The following is a 21,230-nucleotide window of genomic DNA, read 5'->3' as shown; positions in this document are numbered from 1 at the left end:
TGGCAGATGTGGAGCTCTCCATGCAGAGCCGCCTTTTGAAACGGGCCTCTTCATCCTTTTCATGACTTCACGTGACAGCCAGTGTCATGCCTCTGTGCCAGTGGCCATTTCATTTCTGAAGATACAGCAGTGCTGAAAAATAGAAAGCAATAATGAATTAAAATAAGCAAAAGGATAAAGTTCGATACAGCTTTAGAACATCCGCACTACCGAGATCCTCTTACACTTTTACAATTCTTCTGTTGTTGTTCTTTTTTTTTTTTTTTTTACCTCCATTTACTTTGAAACATTTATGTTATTTCAACATTTGATATATTAAAATGTTCTGCTCTTTTTAATAATACATTTTTTTTGATATGTCAAATTGAGATTTTGAGGGACACATTCAATGATCACTGCATCAAAGGACTTAATTAATAATAATAATAATAATAAAAATAGCTGTTTTAACCATAATCACTTTACTTTATATTTTATGATGCTACAAGATACACTTTTAGCTTTTATCTGTTTTTTTGATGTTATTTTCCAAAGTCTCGCTTCTGCATATAAATGAATGGGATTGTCGTGCTCGCGCCTCGCACAGACGGGAACGCGCAAGTCATTTTTCCAGCGGCACGGAGAGGAGAGAGTTCAGCCTCCGGAGGAGAGGGGAGGAGAAAGGGCTGCATGGAGGAGCACAGGGCTCCAGTTCTGCACAAAATCTGACCCGGATAACATTTTTGTTTCGTACATTGGGACGCAATGGAGAGTTCCCGGTGTCTCTGGTAGTTTTTGTCGGCGAAGAGGAGAAGAGGAGCGCTCTGAAGAGTTTTGTTCGTCCGCGGTTCGCCGGAGCCGCCGCTGTTGCTGCCAGTTTCTCCGAGGAAAAAAAAGAAAGAGAGAGAGAGAGAGACGACTTCAGCAGGGGAGGACCTGAGAGAAACTTTGTGGAAAAAAAATGCAGGGGGTTTCAGCGACGGGTAAGTGAATTGCCCTCCCGGATCATTCGGGCTGCGTTCTGGAGTTGTTTCCAAATAGTCGCGGCTAGTTTTGCGCACAAGGTTTGAGTCTCCAAAATGCTTTTGCCAGCTGTCAGCTGGGCAGCTGCAGGCCCGTCTCTAACAAGAGAATTACAAAAAACAAAAAAAAAATATAAAACACAAGACTTGCTCGTCAGGCGGCCTCATAAACACAAACTGAAGGGAGCATTAATATTGGAGCTTCTTGGGAGCTCGGACTGACGGGCAGAAAGGGCAAGAATAGGAGCAAAGCGGTGCCAAACCCTGAGAGAAAAAGCCTCTGACCTCACTGTGTCTCCGGTCTGACTGAGCCCCCTTCTCGCTGGAGCACACACAGACACTCACATTATATCTGCAGTAATTTAGTTAGTAAGCCGTGACCGGAAATCGAGCTGTAAATACACTCCGTGATAACAAGAGGGCTCCTGCACTGTCCTCTCTATTGTGAGTGGCTGGAGCTGTGTCCCTGTGAGGAATGTGATCCAAGTGTGTGTGAAGCACATATTAAAAGTCTGGAGGTCTGTTGAAAGTGTCTGGGTGTGTATCTGTCCTGCAGGTCTGTAGAAGGCCACAAGTTCGAGATGAGTATCTTGTCAGCTCTGTGGTTTCCCTTCTGCAGTGTGTGCAGGCATATTTTTAGTAGCACCATGATTTCATGAGATCCTAACTTGCATTTCTGCCACAGCTAAATAATTAACATGCTCCCCAGCTGTCCACCTTCATGTTGGTTCAGTTAAGTCTTAAAGATTTATCGAGTGCTGTATTTTATTTTATTTTATTTCTCACTGCCAGATGTACACTGTCAAGAAAGTTAAAGGTGAGTAATTAATGAAGTCTGGATTTCCAGTGCAAAATTTCAGGAATGGCTGATTTAATTACAAATGTACTGAAAAAGAAGAAGAAGAAATGCAAACACTATTTTGTACGTATTTGGGTCAGTGACATCACAAAAGGCTCATCTGTGGAGTTGAACACATCCAACTAATTTTCAATAACGCACAATAGAACAATGAATTAAATTTGTACAAATAGAATTATATCAGGTGGATGGATTAGCAAGTGACTTTGACAGATTTTTAACAACGATTGTGATAAATTCGATTGCAACACTGTACATTTTTGCATCTTTCCCAAGCCAGGGTTAATGGTGTGGTGACTGATGTAAATTTAACTATGACAGGACTTGCATAATGGTCTGACTCTATTTATATTTCTGTTTGAATGTTTTCCACTTATTGGTCCCTGTGCATATTCCTTGTTTGTAAAATGGGTAAAAGGTATATTCCGCCTGCAAGACCTAAATTGTTAAATGATTTGTCAGTGTTGTGGAGCTGACTGCTGATCTTTGGGATTACCTTTCTTTCTTCTGATGTTGACTGAATGATGGCAGTAGGACAGACTGTAGTATAACTGGCTGTATGAGGGTGATTTATATTTTTGTTTATTAGCAAACGTAGCTCGTGAGCTTGCAGGAAACCTTTGGACCTTAAAACCGTCTTAATGCAACACATTGACCAGACCAGATGGTTTTTATTTTAACTCGGTCTGATCTCTGATAAAGAAATCTGGCCATTCCGGACTGCACTGGTCCTCTTCACAAACCGCTTCCATGTGTTTCACTGGGCTTCAGGTCAGTTTGACATTTTCTACTCAACCCGTGCCATTTCATTCCTTCACGTTTCTGCTTGCTAATTGGACATAAACAAGTCATTTCGTCAACATGTGCATAAATAGCTGTGCGTCGTTTTATTGATATTTGTAATTAGGTAAAATAATGGAGATGATTTCTCATTAAAAGGCTAAACTTCTATATATGATTTAATAAAACTTTTGTTCATCCAGAACATCTTTAAATGTTCATTAGAACATCATTATTGGAGCTGCAAATGGTTACAGTAAACTGAGAACTCATGACAGAAAAAAAAGTTACAAATTGATGCAAAAGACCTTTCAAGGTTGTTTGGACTTATGCTACAAAGGTGTGAAATGACCAACATTTAGTTGTCAAAACAAAGTTTTCTGCTTTGTTGCTGCCATACAGAAGACTACTAAACATGTTTATGATTACAAATAAAAATGGGGAAAAAAAAAAAAAAACCAACGTCTTTAAATGAACTCAGATTTTACTAGAAATATCCACATAAAAGCTTTTTTTTTCCCCCAGGGAAAATCTGGACCATGTTACAATTTACAACTAAAAAAATAAGACCGAATAGAAAACCTGAGCATGATGTGTTCTAAGGAGATTGATTGATTTTACAGGATAGTCTGACTCATAGCTTTAATGTTTTTGTTTGTTTGTTTTTTTTATTAATATTAAACCATGGATTTACTGGAAATTAAGTCAGTAAAAATTGAGGATTTATTTCTTTCTATATATTTTTGTATACATCTGCTTTAGCAATGCCTAAGACAAAGAAGTGGTAGGAGAGGATGGCTGACATGAAGTGCTGATGGGACGATATCAGGCTGCAGCTGAGGTAAACTATGCAGAGTGAAAGAGAGTCTGTTTGTTGTGAGGCTCAGGGGAGGAATCGATCTGCCGTCCTCCTGGCTGACTTTCTTTTTCCTGTAGTTCAGCAGCGTATCGTTTCTCTCCCACACACACATTCATATTGACTCAAGGCCTTGCTCTTCATTTTTGTTTTGTTTGTTGTGTTTTTCCCGTTCCCTGGTTCTCTCCCACACTGCCCCAGATCAATCTTTTGCCCCCTCTCCCTTAAACCTTCACCCACCAGCACAGCACACACAATCAGATACGTTATTTCTTTTTTCCCTTAACTGTACTTCCACATGGGAACCCTACCCCAGTCAGAGCACTTTCCGACGCTTATTTTTGTATTTACGATAGCAGGGTCGTGCGGATTGCGGGCTGCTTGCATCGAATCATCGGAGAATCTATTAAAACAAACCACATCACAAATAAACTGTGGTGGGATGGATAGCATGCCTCTCAGTCTGAGGTCCACCACAGTCCTCTGACTTGTTTCCATAAACTTTATGGACAGATTTTGCTCTTATTCCTACACTCAGAGGTGGGTCAGTGTCTTTCTGACAAAAAACAAGGTGACGGTGGTTCATGAATGTCCTGGCTGGCTGTTTTGGAGTTTGTGTCATGAAAAAAAATCCTTCATCATCAGATCTACTACTAGCACCTCCTCTTTTCCTTAGGAGTTTGAGAACAAGACGGGAAGGAAAGTTTCCTGCGCGGCAAAAATTTGCCCACAACTATTTGCAATTTAGACCATTGTTTAGCTTAGCTGGTAAATATTGTCAATGCAACATAGCATAATTATCCCAGAGTGTGAATTAGAATACAGGAACCCAGTGGAGTACCGAGGAGGGTTACGGCCCTGTACTGTATCTTTTCTTGTTTATAGTAAAGTCTGTATGTCAGTAATGATGAATGAAACCGTTTACAGCAGCTCACAGAGGGAGTACCCAGCAGTTACTCTGGGTTAAAGGGGTCACAGAGTATTCAAGAAGAGATCTGGAACATAAAGCCACAGAACAGTGTGGCCTTTTTCTATCCTGGATTCTAAACAGGATTTACATACCCAGGGTCATTTTAAAAAACAGATTGAAATGAACCTAGCTCTATTAGTAAATAAAGGTTTCCTGACTCTGAATGTGTTCCTATGAACTGTTGGCGTTGGCATTATATGATTAATCATTGGTTCAAATGGGAAATTAAACACGGGCATGATAGAGGATGAGTTACACTTCTGCATAATGTGATGGCTAGAAAGATATGTTTGCTTATTGTAGCAAACTATAATACTACAAACTATATAAACTATGTAAACTATATACTACAAATGAGCCTCTGTAACCATCAAAGCATTATTTAAGTTGAAAAAGTGAATTGTATCTATAATATAAAGGTTCATTACACACAGTATTAATACATTTCAATTGTTTGCTAATTTTAGTCACTGTAACCTATTACAAAACACACTGAGCTTTTCAAAAATAGCATACCACTTAATTTCTAAGGCACTAAAAATACAAAATGGCAGCTGGCCAAAATACCGTACAGAAATAAAAACAAAGAACAATATTAAAACAATAAGGCAACTATAAGAAAATAGAAATTAAAAAATCACAGATGCAAAAAAAGAGCATAATATTAAGTCGCAGATGCTTCTCTCTCTGGGTTAAAAGCCAAAGAGAAAAAATTGGTTTGAAACAAGTTTAAAAAGCAGAAAGGGATGAAATCTTTTTTCATTATAAGTATAAAGACTTTTAATACAGATTTTGGCCTACTAAACAGTATTTCCATGTGGTACTGTTGGGCAAATGCACTCAATACTTGGTTTGGGCTCCTTTTGCAAGACTTACTGCATCATCTATCAGGCTGCTGAGCAACTTGTTGGATCTGGTGACTTTCACCTTCCTGGTGAGTTTCCAGGACAATCAAGAGCAGCGATAATATGATGATTAAAGCGGTTAGAGGTACTTTTTGGAGTGTGGGAGGCCACTCCAAGTCCGACTGGAAAATGAAGTCAGAGTCTCTTTAAATCCAGTCAGCAGAGGAACGTGCTGTAAAATATTCTCCCAAGCTGCTGCTCTGACTTTGGACCAATACCAACAGGTGACACGGCTCCACAAATCAGCACCGACTGTGGAAACATCACACTGGAACTCGAGCAGCTCCAATTTTGTGCTTCTCCTGCATTCCTCCCCACATTGGGTTTGGAGGAAGCATTTTTTTGTTTGCTTGTTTCTTTTGTGTGTGTTTTTTTCTTTGAAAATCAGCGTTATCTTGATTTGTTTAAAGTTTTATCGTGGTGCTGATAATGTAGTTCTTTCCTGGTCCCTGCCAAGCAGTGCATGTACTAGTTAGTATACAGGAGGTAAATATAAAGATGTATTTGGTCTTTAGTTTGTTGAAGCTGATCTACCCCTGAATTAACAATAGATATTGCACAGTTGAAGTGGAAGTGGACATGTGCAACACCTCTCTTGTGGGTGTTACTGTCGTCACTCAGCTCTGTCTACTTTGGGATCTTACACACTGAGTGATTGACCAAAGTGTAGCAGCATGTTAAAAAAGACACTTGGCTTTGGGCCCAAAAGACAAAATAAAGTGTTGTACTTTATTTTGGCCATAGAGTAAATATGAGCTTCTGGCATTTATACAAAATGTAAAGCCCTACTAACAAAAGTAGATAGCTGCTCTAGCCTTTGAAGATTGGAAGCAAATGGCCCACATCTGAGACAAATTTGCAGTTAGATTTGCAGCCACTGATCACCATGCTTGAATGCATGAAAGACGAGACTTGTTAGGCTTCTGCACACATTCCAGGAGCAGATATGAAGCACACTAAATGTTTTCTACTGATTGGTGAGAGAGAAGTTGATGCCATCATCGGCTGCTCATTGGCTGTGGCCGGAGTTACAATAATGCAGCACACTTTGACCATAGACTGTGCAGGGCTGTATATACAAAGTCAGAGCTCAGTGACCATATCTGGCAGCTAGAGTTAGAGATACTGCACAGATGTACAGAGCTGGAAAAAAAACAGCTTTTACAAGAACTCAAATTATTTCTCTTGAGAATGAATCAGACGGAGAGTTGAAAGATCCTCAGACATGCCAGCAGACACTCAAGGTGTCTTATAAATATTGATTGTATTGAGTTTCAGAGAGATTTCAGCACCCTTTCAGTCTGTGTAACTATGTGGATCGTGTAGCCGGATGGGTTAAATTAAATCAAGCTCAGGTTTTATTGAATTTCGTAAGAATGCTAATCTGATCTCTTGGTTGTAAGTATAGTTCTTCTCCATAATAATGACAAATTTTGTCATTATTTGTGGAACAAAGAACAAAGGTATTTTTGTTCTTTGACCTTTTTCAAAATTTGTCAAGTTACAACCACAAACTTCAATGTATATTGATTGATTGTATTCTGTAGACCACTCCAATGTAGTGTAAAGTGAAAATTAAGCTCTTTTTTGCTGCATTTATTCAGAAACTTTTGGCCCATTACCCTTTTTTAAAAAGCCCAATAGTTTGGATGGAGAACACCTGAAAACATAAGTTTTTAACTCTGCAAATTTTGTGTGTCACTTTGACTGAACCAATGTGACACACATAGTTTCAACTATATTCTATTACAGCTCTGGCTGGATGTTTATGGTTGTTCTGCTGGGAGATGAAGCTTGATACAGGTCCCAAGACTCTTGCAACTCTTAACCTGTTTCGTTTCATGATTGTCCTGTATTCAGTGACTTTTCAGAATGGACTTTCTGCTTGCCATTTTTTCATAATGATTATATTTGTGGATTGGATGGCTTATAGCCATCCTGTCACCAGATTCTTCCAGTTGAGCGGTGGACCTCTGCAGCTCTCTCAGAGTCACCACTGCTCGTTTCTCTGAATAATTCTCCCCTTGTCTGATCTGTCTGTATATGTAGGTGGACGGTTTTATCCTGGCAGGTTTGCAGTCTTGAGTCTTTCCATTTTTGGATAATGGTTTGAACAGAGCTTCATCAGATGTCAAAAGCTTTGGCTATAGTTTTATAGGCTATCATTGCTTCTCCAAATCTTCATCTTTGACCTTTTCGTTGTGTTCGCTTATTTCCTAATTCTCTAACAAACTTCTAAGACCTCCACAGAACCGTTATATCTATAATGAGACTAAGGCATGCACAGGTGGACGGTATTTCCTTATTTTATTTCATTGGAATTTGATCTGAGGTGTCAAAGAATAACAGGATATAAATGTATGTCGCAGCTGTTGGTGTTGAGGGAGCTGTTTGGCAACCCGCGTATCATTTTTCATTCAGTTTACAATTATGGACTCATTTGTGTCAGTCTGTTACATAAAATTGCCAGTAAAACACTGAAGTTTATTGTTGTACCAGGACAAAATGTGAAAATGTTTTTGGCGTATGAATACTATTGGATTTCATTGTATTCTCAGGGCTTATTCTCTTTTGTTGTGCGTTTCTTCTCCGTTCTGGAGGTTTAAAGTAAAACGAAAGACGACAGTAAAAGGTTTTAATAGAGTACTACAAAATGTACATCAGACATCTCTCATGTGTTGCAGACTTTTTGTCTTCACCCAGTTTTTTCTTTGCATTTTGGGAAACAATATCAGTTAAGAGGTTTTAGCCCATGTGAACATATGTACATCATGCCTTTCAACCCAGAAACCACAAAGCCTCCACCCTTCATACATAAATGTTGCCTCCAAATAACAGCAAACATGTCTGTCCTGTGTTGTTCTCCAGTGCATGTGCGGGAATCTGAGGAGCTTAATGCAATCATCTGCTTGACTTCTTACAGCAACACCCCGTTGAGTATTTGCCAACATAAAACTTCTTGGTGACTAATTCTTATAAACAGAAGAACTGGGTGTATTTTGGCTATCAGAATACATCCTGTGGATTTCTACATCCTCCTGTCTCATCTGGTTACAACTGTGTGAGACGGCATGACTCAAATCCAGGAACAGTGAGAAGCTTAAGGCTCTTTCCCGGCCAGCCTGGGTGTCAGTCTGATTTTCTTGATGGTGGTCATGCATGTGTCCTTGCTGTAGCTGAGATTCATCCAAACGTGACGCGGTTTGTTTGTTTGCGTGAGCGGAAAAGCAGCCCTGGAAGTGATGGAGTGTTTCTCTGACATGTCTTCTTTGTTATATGGTAACATGTGTACACAGAATTTTTTGGGTTTTGTTTTCTACAGCTCAAATATGTTTTACGGAAGAGAGGTGTTTCCAAATAATAATCAAGCTCTCTATTCAAACTGTAATAGCTTTAGAAGTTGGCTTCGCTTTTTTTTTGCGCCTAATAAATGCAGGTGCAACATTATTAGTTGATGAGGGAGAGCGAAGTGCAGGAGCATTTGAATGTGAACTGAATGGAATTAGGAACTGGTTTGTTTTGATGTGTTTTTATTCCCTCTCTTTTCTATTATAGTTACAGCAAACGCATAATTGACACTCCTGTTTGACTGGTTATTGCATAAGTTTTAGGCATGGCTCAGGCATTACATCCATAAGCAAGCACAGTAATACTAGGCCAAATGAGAGCAGGGTGACATATTGTGAATAAAATGTTTCTTTTTCTAGGTCACTCCTAAACATTAATATTACTTACAAACATAAAAAGAGTGCTGGTAAATTTTAAAACGTTACTGTAAAACAAAATTTGACAGGAGTATGAATAATTTTTTATTATTAAAACAAATGTCACCGACCTGATTTTAATTTTACTCAAAGCAAGTGAAGCAATGAGTAGGCTGTTAGTTCATTTGTTTCTTTTTAAATAAAAAAAGATTTCTTATATATATATATATATATATATATATATATATATATATATATATATATATATATATATATATATATATATATATATATATATATATATATATATATTAAGCAGTCACTAACTGAATTCAGATGTGTTGGAGAAGGAGCTCCTGCTAGGCTGTTTTGTGTTCAGTTAATTCAATGTACTGTAGAGAACGTGCAAGTTAGTTTCGTTCCTAATTTTAGGTATATTTTGTATTCTTGCAATGCATTTGTATTCATTTTGTATATTTAGTTAAGTGTCTATCTATCCACTTTGAATCATTCTGAACACTAAACGGCAGAGTTGTAACAGTTCATTCTACTAAGGAGACAAGACAATACTTGGGACAAGCTTCACAAGAACCAGACAAATGACAATTTTTGTTTACTTCAAAAATAGGATAAAATTGTTTTTAAAAGCTCTGTAATAAGGACACAGGAATCATGTGTAGTATATATATTGTTATATTTTACATGTACTTAATTTTAAGGTGGTGCTAATACAAAAAAATCAAAAAGATGTTTATTTGGATTTTCATGACTCTCAAAAAGTGTGTTGAAGAATCTCATTTCAGAGCAGAAAATGTCTAAATTGTCTTTGATAAATTAGATTTTGACCTAGAAAAGACACAGTGCACTCCAGGCTCTTTTTTATGAGTTAGTTGTTAGGTTTACTTTCAATATGTAGCTATTAATCAGATACTATCTATAGTGTATGAACACTGTAAATATATGTTTATACCAACTTAAAACCAAAGCCTCACGACTGAGATTCTGCACAAAAAAATGATTGAAAGTGCTGATCTATACTTGTCAACCTATTTGAGTCTGTATTAATTGACTTTGTCAAGGGAAACTTTTTTGCATACTTCAAAATAAAAGTCTCAAACATAGAAACAGTGTTTGCCGGCTTAACATGCTGGCAAACACTGGCATGTTAGCACATTGTAAGACAAAGTTTACTTGGACTGGAAAAGTAGTGCTGTTGTCAAAACACCTTGAAGTACAAGATTCTTCTTTTGGAGGCAAATATTTAGCCTCAGGAATGTTTTTGTGTTGTCATTCAAATCAAATAATTCCTACCTTACTATAAAATGTAGCCTATCAGTTACTATTGGTGGTTTTATGGAAGCCTCTTTGTTCCCTTAATTATATCCTTTAAGCGACAGCATAACCAAGCTATGAGGTGTACACTGCTATAAAAGTTTTTAGTAGAGAGTATGGGAGGTGTGGTAATAGCAGAGTGTGAACAAGTGCTGTGGACAAACTGTGATGTCTCAAAGTTACACAAAGCAGCCGTATTCTTTCCATAAAAGTGTATATATCTGGAAAAACCAGTGACATCAGATGAGATCTAAGTTGTAATTGCACCAAGTTAATTATCTCTGTGGTTTCTTGCTAAAGCTACTACGGATTAAGATGAACATAATTAAACAAATTGTAGTCTGATGAAAATGTTTTTGTGATGTGTTAATTCTTCTTTGTCGATTTTATGGGCTGTTTTTTGTTGTTGTTGTTGCAAAGAAGTCCCATTTCCAGATTAATAAGATCGTGCTGGAGTTTGACAGCGACGGCAGCAGAACTGAATCAACTGTAGTTTATGATTGGGATGTTTCTGCTCAGAGTAGCACTTCTTGCTGCACGTTTTGTTTATACTGGAGTTTTCTTGGCTCACACACTTTGCGCATACACGCATACACACACACACAGAAGGCGGAAGTGACCTAGTTTTCCTAAATGGTACCAACTGTGGAGGCCTTCCAGAAAAGAACAGAATTACTCGGTGTCACCCAATAAAGCGGGCTAATGTGAGATATTGAGCACCAGCTTCGAGACCAAATAAATCTCACGCTGGTCATCGGTGTAAGTGTTTGCAAGCCAGATGTTTGTCTGCAGAAGTTTGGGGCTTCTGGGAGTGGGAGTGTGGTCGCTCTTAAAGTGGTGGAAAATCATTTTAAATCTGCAGATATGCTCTCAGGTTTCGTCGCAGTTCAGTAGTCGGTTCCAGAAAAATAAGTATTTCAGTTACAGGAATGTTTCTGCACAGCGTTTTCTGCTGGTCTGCCTGTATCTTTGTCTCTCTTCTCCAGTCTGCTGTCTGTCTGGATCTGACCTTTCCTGATGAGGGGGATTTTCCTGGGAAAGTCATATGGAAAGTAAAAAAAAAAACAAAAACTGAGCCCTAATAGTAAAAGCATGTTCCATTATATTTTCTCTCTTTCTGTGTGTCCGTGTGTGTGCATTTTATGAGTTCAGCTCCTTCTTAGCACACAGAAAGCATTGTGTTTTTTTCTCTCTCTCTCTCATCATCAAGAAGAGCAGGCTCTACGGAATCAGAGCTTCCTGTACACAGTGGGTGAGGCCCTGGGATCGAGAGAGGAGGGGAGTGGGGCAAAAGAAAAGAGGTGGAAGTGCGAAACAGAATCACGTGAAGGTTGCTGTAAGGTTAGAGCGGTGAGCTTCAGTACAGCCCTATAACCATAAAAGCTCATCCATTGATAAAAAGAAAAAAAAGTGAGATACACACATTTTATTATTAAATATATGAATACTATGTTAAGGATATTTTAATAATTCCAAACAAAACCAACTAAAGCTCAAAGCCATGGACAAATAATCTATTGTCAGTATATACAAAGCCTGAGATTGCTCTTTGATGAGCTCTTTACTGCATGGCGTGCAACAATGAACTGCTTTAAATACTTTGATGTCCAAAAATAGTTCTGTCTCTGGAGATTTGTTCTTCAAGACTCTATCACAAAGACTGTAAAGAATTCTCTTTCTTTTTCTGTTTGCATCCTCTGTTGAAGGCAGATAATTTATTTATTTTGGATTTGAGAATAGTTTTTATAACTAGATTAAGCATCATGTGACTTAATAAACCTGGCAATGACATAATGTGGTCAAATGTTGGTGATGGAAGGGCTAATATCCACGATAGAGATATGTGGTTCAGTATCTGACTGTGTTGTCTCTTTCTTGATTTTGTTTGACAGTTTTTATTCATTAAATGCATCAGAAAGCAGGAGCTGTGGCCTTTTCTGTTCTATAAATAAATCACCTGACAGCATGTACTTTGTGATGTACTCTTCTGTAGGTTATTAAAAATCTAATCAGGGGTATCTATAGTTCAAACCAGATATTTGCATTTTTTTCTCTAAAAAGACTCAAGTTGGTTAGAATTCACTGTCCGGTCACTGGAAATGTTTATTCCACTATACTAAATAGGAATAGAGCAAAGTTAAACACTTAATATGTAAGATGAACTTGTGTGTTTTAGCAGCCTTCATTACAGGGTCTCAGTGGACTGTCATCAGCTTTTTGAGCCTGCGAGCTTTAGAGCTACGGCATAAACATTTTTAAAAAATAATTTCTAAAAGTATCACCATGTTGTGATGGGATAATATGAGACAGATAATCTGTGAGAAGATCAAGCTTCTCCACTCGCTCCCTAAGCTACTATTAGTGTATAAGCATGTTTTTTTTTCTTTATTCTAAAAGTGACATACTACTGCTTCAAAGCCATCCTGGATCTAAACACTTGAAAGTTGTCCTGTAGGGTTTTTCATGCTCGATGTTCCTCCTTCAGCCTAACCAGCCGCCTAATAAACTTTGCTATTCACACTGCCTCACCTGATGCAGCCATAAACCCTTCAGTAAATGCCGTCCCAGTCTGGCTGATTGCAGCCAACAACAGCAGCCTGTGTTCAATTCTCCATGGTCTCTCCCCCTGTGAATGCCCCTCCTTCTGCTCCGGCCTTCTGTTCTGATTAACCATTGTCTTTCTCTGTCCTTTTCCTTCCTTTTAAGCCTAAGTATGTATCCAAAAGAGACCAAGGAGACTTCTCGGAGTTGTGTGTGTGCTCTGTGTAACATTTTGCACATTTTTAAAAGCTGACAAATCTCACACAGGTAGGATTCACTCAGACATGAACAAACAGCCTCGGGGCCCGTCTGTCAGCTGGAAGCTCTAAACTTTTTTTTGTCTCTTTCCTCCTCACAGGCACCTGCTTCAATCTGTCAACAATTTTTTTTTTCTTTTTGGTATTTACACAGGGTATTTACTTCATTAGTGGTATCATGGTGTTGCAGTAAACCCTGTTTGGAGTCCTTTTGCCACTCTAGGTAAAATATAAAACAGAGCAAGCAAAGAGGCCTCACAAACCTCTGGGATGTAGTTTCCTTATTGTTTTGCTTTTAAAGCCAGAAACTTCAGGGTGCTTTTCTCTGCCCCTCCCCATTAAAATTATATTGATAGATCATTGTTGTACTCTGACTGTACAGCCATTATTTTGCCAGTAGGTGGCAGCATAATCTCTGCTTCAGGAGACCTCTAACAGTCTTTTCAGTTGATTTAAAAATTATTTAGATGCTGAAAGAAGGGTTTCTGCTTTAAGTTTGCTGTGAATATTTTTTTTTTTTTTTTGAGAAATGTCATTGGTCTGTATTTGTCTTTAACAGTTTTCCTGTATGAGAAAGACCTCAAACCCACAGGCCAGCAGACCAGAAAGTCTCCTGATAAAGAGTAAAACAGACCTCAAAATCTTGGAATCAGCCTCATGAAGACTGAAGCTGATGAAAGTCCACTGAGACCCTGTAATGAAGTCTGCTAAAACACACAAGTTCATCTTACATATTAAGTGTTTAACTTTGCTCTATTCCTATTTAGTATAGTGGAATAAACATTTCCAGTGACCGGACGGTGATTTGTAGTGACAGTGAACCCTGATGGCTCACCAGGATCCTGTCCTTGCGTTTCAGACTGGTTCAAAGCTTCATGCTGAAGGTCACCCCGGTAACAGACGACTGACTCTCGACGGACTCCTCTTCTTCTTCCTATTATAGCCTGTGCTGGCTCTCGGCCATTTATCATGAGCTGCTCCTCTAATGACTTTGTGAAGCGACGAAGCCCTGTCATATGGTCGTTGCAATTTTTCCAACTTTGAACAGATCATTGAGCACTGTTTTGTCCATTATCTAAAAATGGTTTCAATGACCTAGTCAAAGTCCAGACTTGCATCCTGTCAAGAGTCTGTGGGAAAACTGAAAATGTTCCCTGTGCTGACATTCGCCATCTAATGGTCGAGATGTACACACAGTGATTTTGTGCTATAATCGTAATTTAAGTGGTCTTACAAAGTATTTCTTGCAACACTTTTCAGAAAAAAAAGACACCAAATTTTTGTTACTTTTCAAAGCTATGTAGTACTTTATGCTGCTCTATCATATAAAATCCCAGAAATTCATTAAATTTTGTGGTTATTCTGTGACAAAACTTAAATTTTTTAATATAATTGGCTTTGACGCCTTTTTGTGATTTTAGCATTTGAGTTTAAATTCCCACTTCATGATGTTTGTTCCTCAGCTCTTATCACAGGACAGTCATAATGGCCTAGTCATAATGAGGAGATGAAAGGTACATCCACACAGATGGATCCTGTTCCTGTGTCCCGCTGTGGATTATCTTCCTCCTGCTGATATCTCAGGAGTTGCCGGTTTTCTAGTTAGTATTTTATGTTTTGTTATGTTTAATGGCTCACTAACAAGCTCCTCATTAAATTTAGGAAGAATCTAAAAGGTCGACATGTAACGAAACAATGACTGCCTTGGATGGTACAACATCTGGGTTTTAGTCCAAGCATGTGTGTGAAGGTTTGTGTCTGCATGCATTAACTCATTACCTGTGAAGCTGTCTCAGAGTTCCCTGATGCTAGCCTGTCTAATGACTTCCTGTAAAGGCATCCTTGAAAAATGCCTGGCTTGTACAATAGGTTGTTAAACTGTCATCTGTCACTCTGTGGTGTGAATGATGAGTATTTTTAAACCTGGCCTTCTGCCAAGTGAGACGCTGCTTCTCTGACTTCTCACTCAGTGAAGGATGTCTAAAATCAAGTCAGGAGGGTGTGCTGCCTTTACTTCTGATCTGTTTTGCAGCTGGGCTGAGACGTGAAAATCTGCTACTACCAGTTTAGTGTTTGTGATGGCTGAGCTGTCCAAGCTAATGATGCCTTGGCTCATTCACATTCCCTGAATCCTTAGCAATCTTGTTTTGTTCCAGTTCAATCCAGCTGTGCAACTCCTCCATGTGTCATACTTAGAAAAAGTATATACAAATGGCAGATTTTTGTTCAAAGGAAAAATAAGGCCTTGAGAGATCATTATTGACCTTTTTACACATTTGACACAACCTATAACCCACATAACTCGAATTAGAAGTGAACAGATATATTTTAGGGGTGGAAATACAAAGCTAAAATAATGCCGTGCAAGCACTCATACAAATGAGGATGTGGTTATCTAGAGAAATAACCACTACATTCAAACTCAAGTTTTAGAGAGGTCAGTATACAACCACCTTCACTCAAGTTGGCTCTGATTAAAACCCCAAATAAAGTCTGGCTGTTCTATAAAACATTCGCAACAAAACACTATGGTCCACTGAGAGCTTCCAAACTATTACAGAGATCTTTATGTCAAGAAGACAAGGAGAAGGATGTACAAGAATACCCAAGGCCTTTGATATTATTACGTAACATGGTTAAAAAAACAAAACATGAATAGTAACATTACCAAGAAATGGAATGGGTGTGGTTTTCTAGGTAGTCATGCTGCAATCTATAATTTAAGAATTTTATTTAAAAATTTTACATTACGTCACATGCTGATGTCCAACAATGTGGACATCAACAGGGAACCCGAATTTGCCTACTGATGTGCCTTTCAGTGTATGACCGTCCTCAACTTTGTGTTTGATGGAAGCAATAATTTGAACTTCCTTTGCGTCATCCTCTGCTCTATAATCCGTCTCTGCGTCCATGAAGCTTTCTGAGGTTCAGGGCTGTAGATCAAGAATTATTGGAGCTTTTGAGTTTCTGATCAATTGCTCCCAGTTCTATAAACGATATCGTGTTGCCATGGTAGCGCATCATAAAGACCGAAAGTAAAAAAGTACTGAGAAAAATCCTCGCTGACGCATAGCATCCAAAGCCAGGGGGAATAATTGTCCAAATATGAAATATGTCAACCAGAAAAAAATAAAAATAAAAAAGTCTGTAAAAGAACAAATCTGAAATCTGAACCAATATAATAGAGCTTCTCCAGCATTCTACCAGCATGGATATATATTTCTGTGTACCATAGATCAGAAATGTGCATTGAGGTTTTTTGCCATCCTTTGCTCTCTTGGACACATTCTGTGTTTCCCCTCAGGTGAAGCTGCAGCAGAGCGTTGATAATTTCTCATGTGACTCTGTCGCATGAAAAATCACACACAAGCCTGTTTGTGAGGCTTTGCAGGCAGGTAAAGCCTGAGTGCGATCCATCATTTCAGCCAGCTGCTGGGGACAAACGTCCCCAAGTGTATTTGTTGCTATAAACATTCTCATCTGATGCACACTCGCGTTTATCTGCCTGCACCGCACTCGCGCGAAATCTGAGATCATAATAACTGGCCGTCAGTATTTCTGAAACAAAAACAAGCAGAGGGACGTGATAAGTTGTTGAAAGTCTTTACGGTGCTGTGAAGAAGAACAGATGAGAGGTTGACCGCCTTCTGTCGTTGCTGCTGTGCCATGTTGTCGACCTGTTTCTTTGACCTTGCATACCCCCACGTTCATTTAATTCAAATGTATTTGTTCTTTATCCTAATTTGAACTTTCTTTTTTTTTTTACTCTCCATTTCTCTTCATCTCTTTGCTGCACGGTAATCTCTGCTGAGCCGTTCATAATCACAGGCCATCTGGGCGCTGTAGGAAGAGATGAGCCTGCAGCTCATCAGATGACCAAACCCACAGTGGGCAAAAAGACACGCACATCCACAGTCACACCATTAATGCTCACAAATTGCCATGTGGCTGTTTACGTTCATCACACCTTTACGAGAGCTTATTCAAGGACACAAAGTTCATCCAAGCACACCGCTGCTGTGACTCATGGTGGAGAAAATAACCTCATTTGTAGGTATTGATCCCCCACAGAGTGACTATTGTACCTGTGATGAGGATCAAGCCCAACAAGGCAGTGAGGGGAGGTGGAGGTGTGGAATGAATCCCAAAACAAGGTAGAAAAATAAAAAAAATAAAGGGGTCGTAAATTTTGCTTTCTACATACAGGCTTCACGTTGTCTGAAATTCAATAACCTGACCTCCAGACAGCCGTGCAATCCAAATATTATCCTCTCCGTGTTTTTCTTTTTTTTTTTTTTAAGGATCTTTCTAAAATTGCTCTGCAGTGTCCTTGATGGCCTCCTCATGGTGGGCTGCAGCAGAGCTTATTACCATTAGGAAACGCTGACTGCCGCAAAATTTTAAAAGATGCTTAAATCATCCTGTTTGTGGAAAAACCAATCACAGTTTTACATTATAAGCCACCTAATATCGATGTAATTGGTCTTCTGGGTTTTAACGTTTTAGACTGTGGCATAGGAACCAGGTAAGACATGTTTTAAAAAGTGCTGCGATGACAAGTCCAAGCAGTATTGACACAGAGTGTAAAATATTTTTTTTCTTCTCAATCCTAGTAGCTATACACTGGCAAATGTTTGAAGAAATTAAAATACTTGGATAAGCAAATCCTTTTAAATTGAAGTTTAATTTGTTACATTTTAGATATAACATAGACATAATAAAAGCCTTGTGCAACCACGTATTTCTCGTTTGTTCCATTTAGTGCCTGAATCAATAATAAAGGCTCATATTGTGTCTGTTTTGACAGAGTTTTCCCATTTCTGCTCAATCTTTGTTTAATGTGTAATGACATGGTGGAAATAAGAGTAGAATGTTCTCTTTAAGAACTTTGTAGCTGAAATAATTCCACAAATAAATTTGTGACTTAATATCGACAGTGTTGTTCTTTGAATAGTAATATAGATCAAGTGATTTTACTCCAGCAAGTGGTGACCAGTGGATGATCTGTTAGTTCTTCTGATGAGAGCCTGTTGGAAATGTTTACTTGGAAGTAAAGCAGGAAACTGAGATTGGGTTACATAACTTGTGAAAAATGTTAAAAAGGACATATTTACAATGTTATGAAAAATGAAGGATCTTTCTTCCCGAGTTATTTTTTGGAAAGAGAAGGAAGTCATTAAATAATCATTTACTGTTCAACTCCAGAACTAAACAGTAAATATTAATGTTTAGTTTAGTTCTACTTGTTTTAATTTTACCGCCTGCTTTTTACCCTGACTCATGGTGGAGAGAAAGTGGTCCCTTTGTTATCTCCAGGCTTAATCAAAAACTTATCTGGGCTTTGCCAAATTGTGCAATTCATTTTAATCTCATTTAATCTAAGCTATTTAATCTACAAGTGTACCAATCCACACACCAAATCCATTGTGTTTTTACTGACATTTTTTTTACTGACAATCAGACTTCTTCAAACTGGTTTCTTTCTCTTCAGCTAAAGTTGTACAAGAAACTTTTTTGTTCTGTTCCCGCCAAGACTTAATGACTGATCGCGTCAGTCAGGGCTCTCCTCGCTGTCTAGAAAAGACAAAAATGCAGCAACAAGTTACTTTCTGGTTTTGGCTTCCAGTGCCGCCTTCTTGGTAGACTTATAAATCGGTTCTAAAATCTCACAGCTCACCCTTAAACCCCAAATTGATTCGGAACATAAATGCTCACCAGACTCCCAACAACCTGGTATGTTCTTTCCTGCTCACTGAGATCCTGCTGACGATCCCCAGCTGGAAGCCTTTAGACCACTTTAAACTTTACTTTTTTGTGCAGTAATTTTGTGTGAGACATGTGGATTTCTTACTTGGCCTGCATGGTCAGCAAATACTCTTATGATAAAAGTGATGATAAAAAGTATTTAAAAAATTCAGTTTTTAGCAGTACTTCTGTCCTTGAATATTTTTGGTACCCCCAAAACACAAGCATGCTCTAAAAATTTAGCTTTTCCATAAATATGCAACAAATGCATTAGATAGTGTAATTATACCACTGAATAGCACACAATAATTGCAGGCTTGCTTTCAAGTACGCTGATGCTTTTTGATAATGTCAGCATAATGACGTATGCTGAAAAACGCAAACATCATAGGGCATTTTAAACCAACTCTTAAACCAGTCTGGTTCAAGACCAGATTGTTTTAAGAGTTCAGATGTTTTAGATTAAAATTATTCACTGTATAATTTCTGTGTAAATGTTTACCTTTTAGCTTAATATCTATCAGGATTATTATTCTAAACTGCAGCCCTCTGTGTCTGTTTTATGCTAGAGGAAAATACTATCTGACAAAATCTCCACCCTACCTTCCTTGGATTGCACCCATCGTTGCCACCTTGCCCCAGGGCCAGACACTTGCTCACAGCATGGGATCAATGCAGAACTATATTCTGCAGATCTCTGCAGCTCTAACAGAACGGGACAGAAGGTTTGCCGCCTCACTTTCCTCTCAGAAAGAGGGCGAGGCGGGGGGTTGTGTAGATGCACGGATTATCGTTGGCTCCAGACTCTTTGTAATTCAGATAAGACCTCTCTCCTCCTGCAGATAAGTTTAATCATTAATAATGAATTAAAAGATTGTCCTCCGGGTGAAATATTAATGACCTCTCCTTATGAGACGCTCCTTTGAGAGAGGGAGGCTGGTGGTGTGCTTGTTGGAGTAATTTTAAGCAGCTCTTTGATTTCTAGCTGCTGAATGTTTGAGATGTAGGTGGACACCAGTGTCAATATTTGAGCAGGGACATATTTGGGAATGACCACTAAAGACTTGTTTAAACAAAGATGGCAAAAGGTTCACTTGTAAAATCTCACCTCGCTGTTATTACCCGACTCCATCCTCGTCTCTAATCTACTGCAGGAAACAGATTTGAGTTTTGCATTGCACGCTGTCCTAGCTGAGGCAGAGGTTAAATGAGAAAACATGAGTGTGTGCCACCAACGGAAGAATAAAGCTCTATCCCTGCTCGATCACCAGACGCCTGAGCCGTTGTTGTGTCTCCCTGGAGCTGCAGGACCTTGAGGGATGTGTGAATAAGAGGGTTATTTATTCTCTCAGATTAAGTTTATGTCTGTCATCTGAGTGAGCGTGTGTGTGTGGGATTTATTCATGTGTCTCCCTGCGATTTAGAAAGGGCTTTCTGGTCGGTCCAACATGCAGTGGAATTTGAATTGTCTCCATGACAAAAACCCAGCGTCCTTCTTCCGGCTTTCCTCAGTGGGGTGCGCGCTGAGGAAACCGAGCCAGATCAGCCATGCAATTAGTCACAGATTTAAAAAAAAAAGAAAGAAAGAAAAAAGGAGTCCTAATAAAGAATTAACATGGAAGTCTTTATTGATTTATCCGTGCAGATGTCCTTTTAGAGTCTTTCAGTGAGTGGAGCAGACCTCTGAGGGGAAGCTGACAGAGTTCTGGCAGCCGTTCACACAGCGGCACTGTTTTGTTTAGCTTCTTGTTGACGGTGCATTGCTCATGTCGCAGTCTTGTCAAGTTATAAACTGTGACCACACAGTTTAAGCATGAACATCCACAAGAACAAACGTGAACAAAGAAAGAGATTGTTTTGCATGTCTATTTCTTAATAAAAGGAAGAAGTGGATTCCCTTTACTGATCTCCCTTCCTTAGTTAACTGAGGAAAGAAGAAAGTGTGTCAGCAGATGTCTGACAGATGCCATCTGTAGGTCAGTTAGGCAGAGGAGATTTAGGCGGTCGGTCGTCAATATTTCAGGGGGTTTGTGTGCAATGGGCAGAATGAACTCACAAAGTTTCCTATTTATGGACAGATGGGAAGAAAATGTGATTAGCGAGCGGAGGAAAATGGGTGAAAGAAAGACGGACAATCTGTGCTGGTTTTCTCCTGCTCTCCTTGGTGACTGTCAGTATGTTGCTGTTAAAAAGTAAAAACTGCCATTTTTTTTAACCTTTAAGGAATTGGACCTAAAAGTCATTCTGACAGCATAACCTTGAGTCAAAATACTTTTA

General features: G+C 38.8%; 1 protein-coding gene across 1 annotated transcript in view; it reads left to right on the top strand.

The window, feature by feature from the left end:
• The first annotated feature begins 637 nt into the window (after positions 1–637).
• Positions 638–21,230, top strand: part of fgd (faciogenital dysplasia) — a 61,311-nt gene continuing 40,718 nt past the window's right edge. The window contains exon 1 of the mRNA XM_055046247.1: positions 638–962. Coding sequence (XP_054902222.1) covers positions 941–962 — 22 coding nt within the window. The 5' untranslated portion in view covers positions 638–940. The remainder of the gene's footprint in view (positions 963–21,230) is intronic.

The sequence above is a fragment of the Poeciliopsis prolifica genome, unplaced genomic scaffold (genome assembly GCF_027474105.1).
Source record: "Poeciliopsis prolifica strain line A6 unplaced genomic scaffold, Auburn_PproV2 SCAFFOLD023, whole genome shotgun sequence".
In the NCBI taxonomy this organism is placed as follows: domain Eukaryota; kingdom Metazoa; phylum Chordata; class Actinopteri; order Cyprinodontiformes; family Poeciliidae; genus Poeciliopsis; species Poeciliopsis prolifica.
Note: the sequence above shows the minus strand (reverse complement) of the source record. Positions and strands in the feature narration are given on the sequence as shown.